This window comes from Sphaeroforma arctica (assembly GCF_001186125.1).
Source record: "Sphaeroforma arctica JP610 unplaced genomic scaffold supercont1.8723, whole genome shotgun sequence".
In the NCBI taxonomy this organism is placed as follows: domain Eukaryota; class Ichthyosporea; order Ichthyophonida; genus Sphaeroforma; species Sphaeroforma arctica.
In genome coordinates this window covers 1-1,191 of record NW_014031835.1, presented here as the reverse complement: position 1 = coordinate 1,191, position 1,191 = coordinate 1, and the positions used below count along the sequence as shown (strand labels likewise).

Sequence of the window (1,191 nt, the reverse complement as noted above, 5' to 3'; positions counted from 1 at the left end):
AATATATGTATGTATAGTATATATATATTATATATATATATATATATATATATATAACCTTATGTGTATATGTATGTATACTGAATGTATGCATGTATACATGTGTATATATACAGAAATGACAAAAGGCACACACATGTGTCTATATATAGTTCTATATATTATTACACAGAAGCATGACTGGGCTGCCCATCTATACAGATTTTGAGAGTTACGAAAATTACATACGCCTACCTACGAGGGCTGTCGATCCATCGTATCAACCACCAGACAAGTGCCCTCTATCTTGTCACATTATAAACTTAGCAAGAAATGTATAGGTCATACTTTGACAGACATGCGTCCAATAGTACTCACTATCTGGTACTATGTGGATGTATACTACCAGAGATGATCTGGATAACATGCTTTCAAAGCCCGGGGGTGTCCCGCATATACTGCCCACCCAATTCACCAAGCACCAGACAAGCGCATCCAACTTCTCGCAATTCAAGCATGAGAAGAACAAGAAAGTGAGCAGATTGCGAGGCTTGCGAGCCGAGAGATATGCGCTGTCTGGGCGCTTTGTGTCTGTGGACTATGAGGGCGAGACACCCACTACGCCGCCGCCCCGAGGTGTATGTACGCGTGTTGTAGTAGGTCTTTATCTCAAATGCATGTATGTATGGGTATATGCATGTGTGTTCCAAAGTTATATACGGGCATGGTCGTATTTTTATAGTTACATGTGTGGATACGGAGTTGAGAAGCTTGAGTGTAGTGATATAAGCGCCTTCTGGGTACGCTGTGCCTGTGGACTATGATTTCGAGACATCCACAACACTGCCTCCGCGAGTGGTATGTATGCGTCTGGATTATCAGGTTGCATACTACATGGATATATATATATATATGTATGTATGTATGTATGTATGTATGTGTGTATGTTTGTGTGTATCCTTATATATATATGTGTGTGTGTGTGTGTGTGTGTGTGTGTGTGTGGAGGTGCAGTGTAGTATAGTGTACCTACTTCTATATGGAGGTGTAGTGTAGCATAGTGTACCTACTTCTACATAGAGGTGTAGTGTAGTATAGTGTACCTACTTCTACATGGATGTGTAGTGTAGTATAGTGTACCTACTTATTTATGGATTTGTAGTGTAGTATAGTGTACCTACTTCTACATGGATGTATATGTATATATATAAA

The 1,191-nt window shown here is 39.6% G+C and overlaps 1 protein-coding gene across 1 annotated transcript; it reads left to right on the top strand.

The window, feature by feature from the left end:
* Positions 1 to 404: 404 nt before the first annotated feature.
* On the top strand, positions 405 to 615 carry SARC_16725 (hypothetical protein; the record flags this gene model as incomplete). Its single annotated transcript, XM_014289172.1, has 1 exon — positions 405 to 615. A coding segment is annotated over one exon (211 nt), but the record flags the coding sequence as incomplete, so codon positions are not given.
* Between the last annotated feature and the right edge of the window lie 576 nt (positions 616 to 1,191).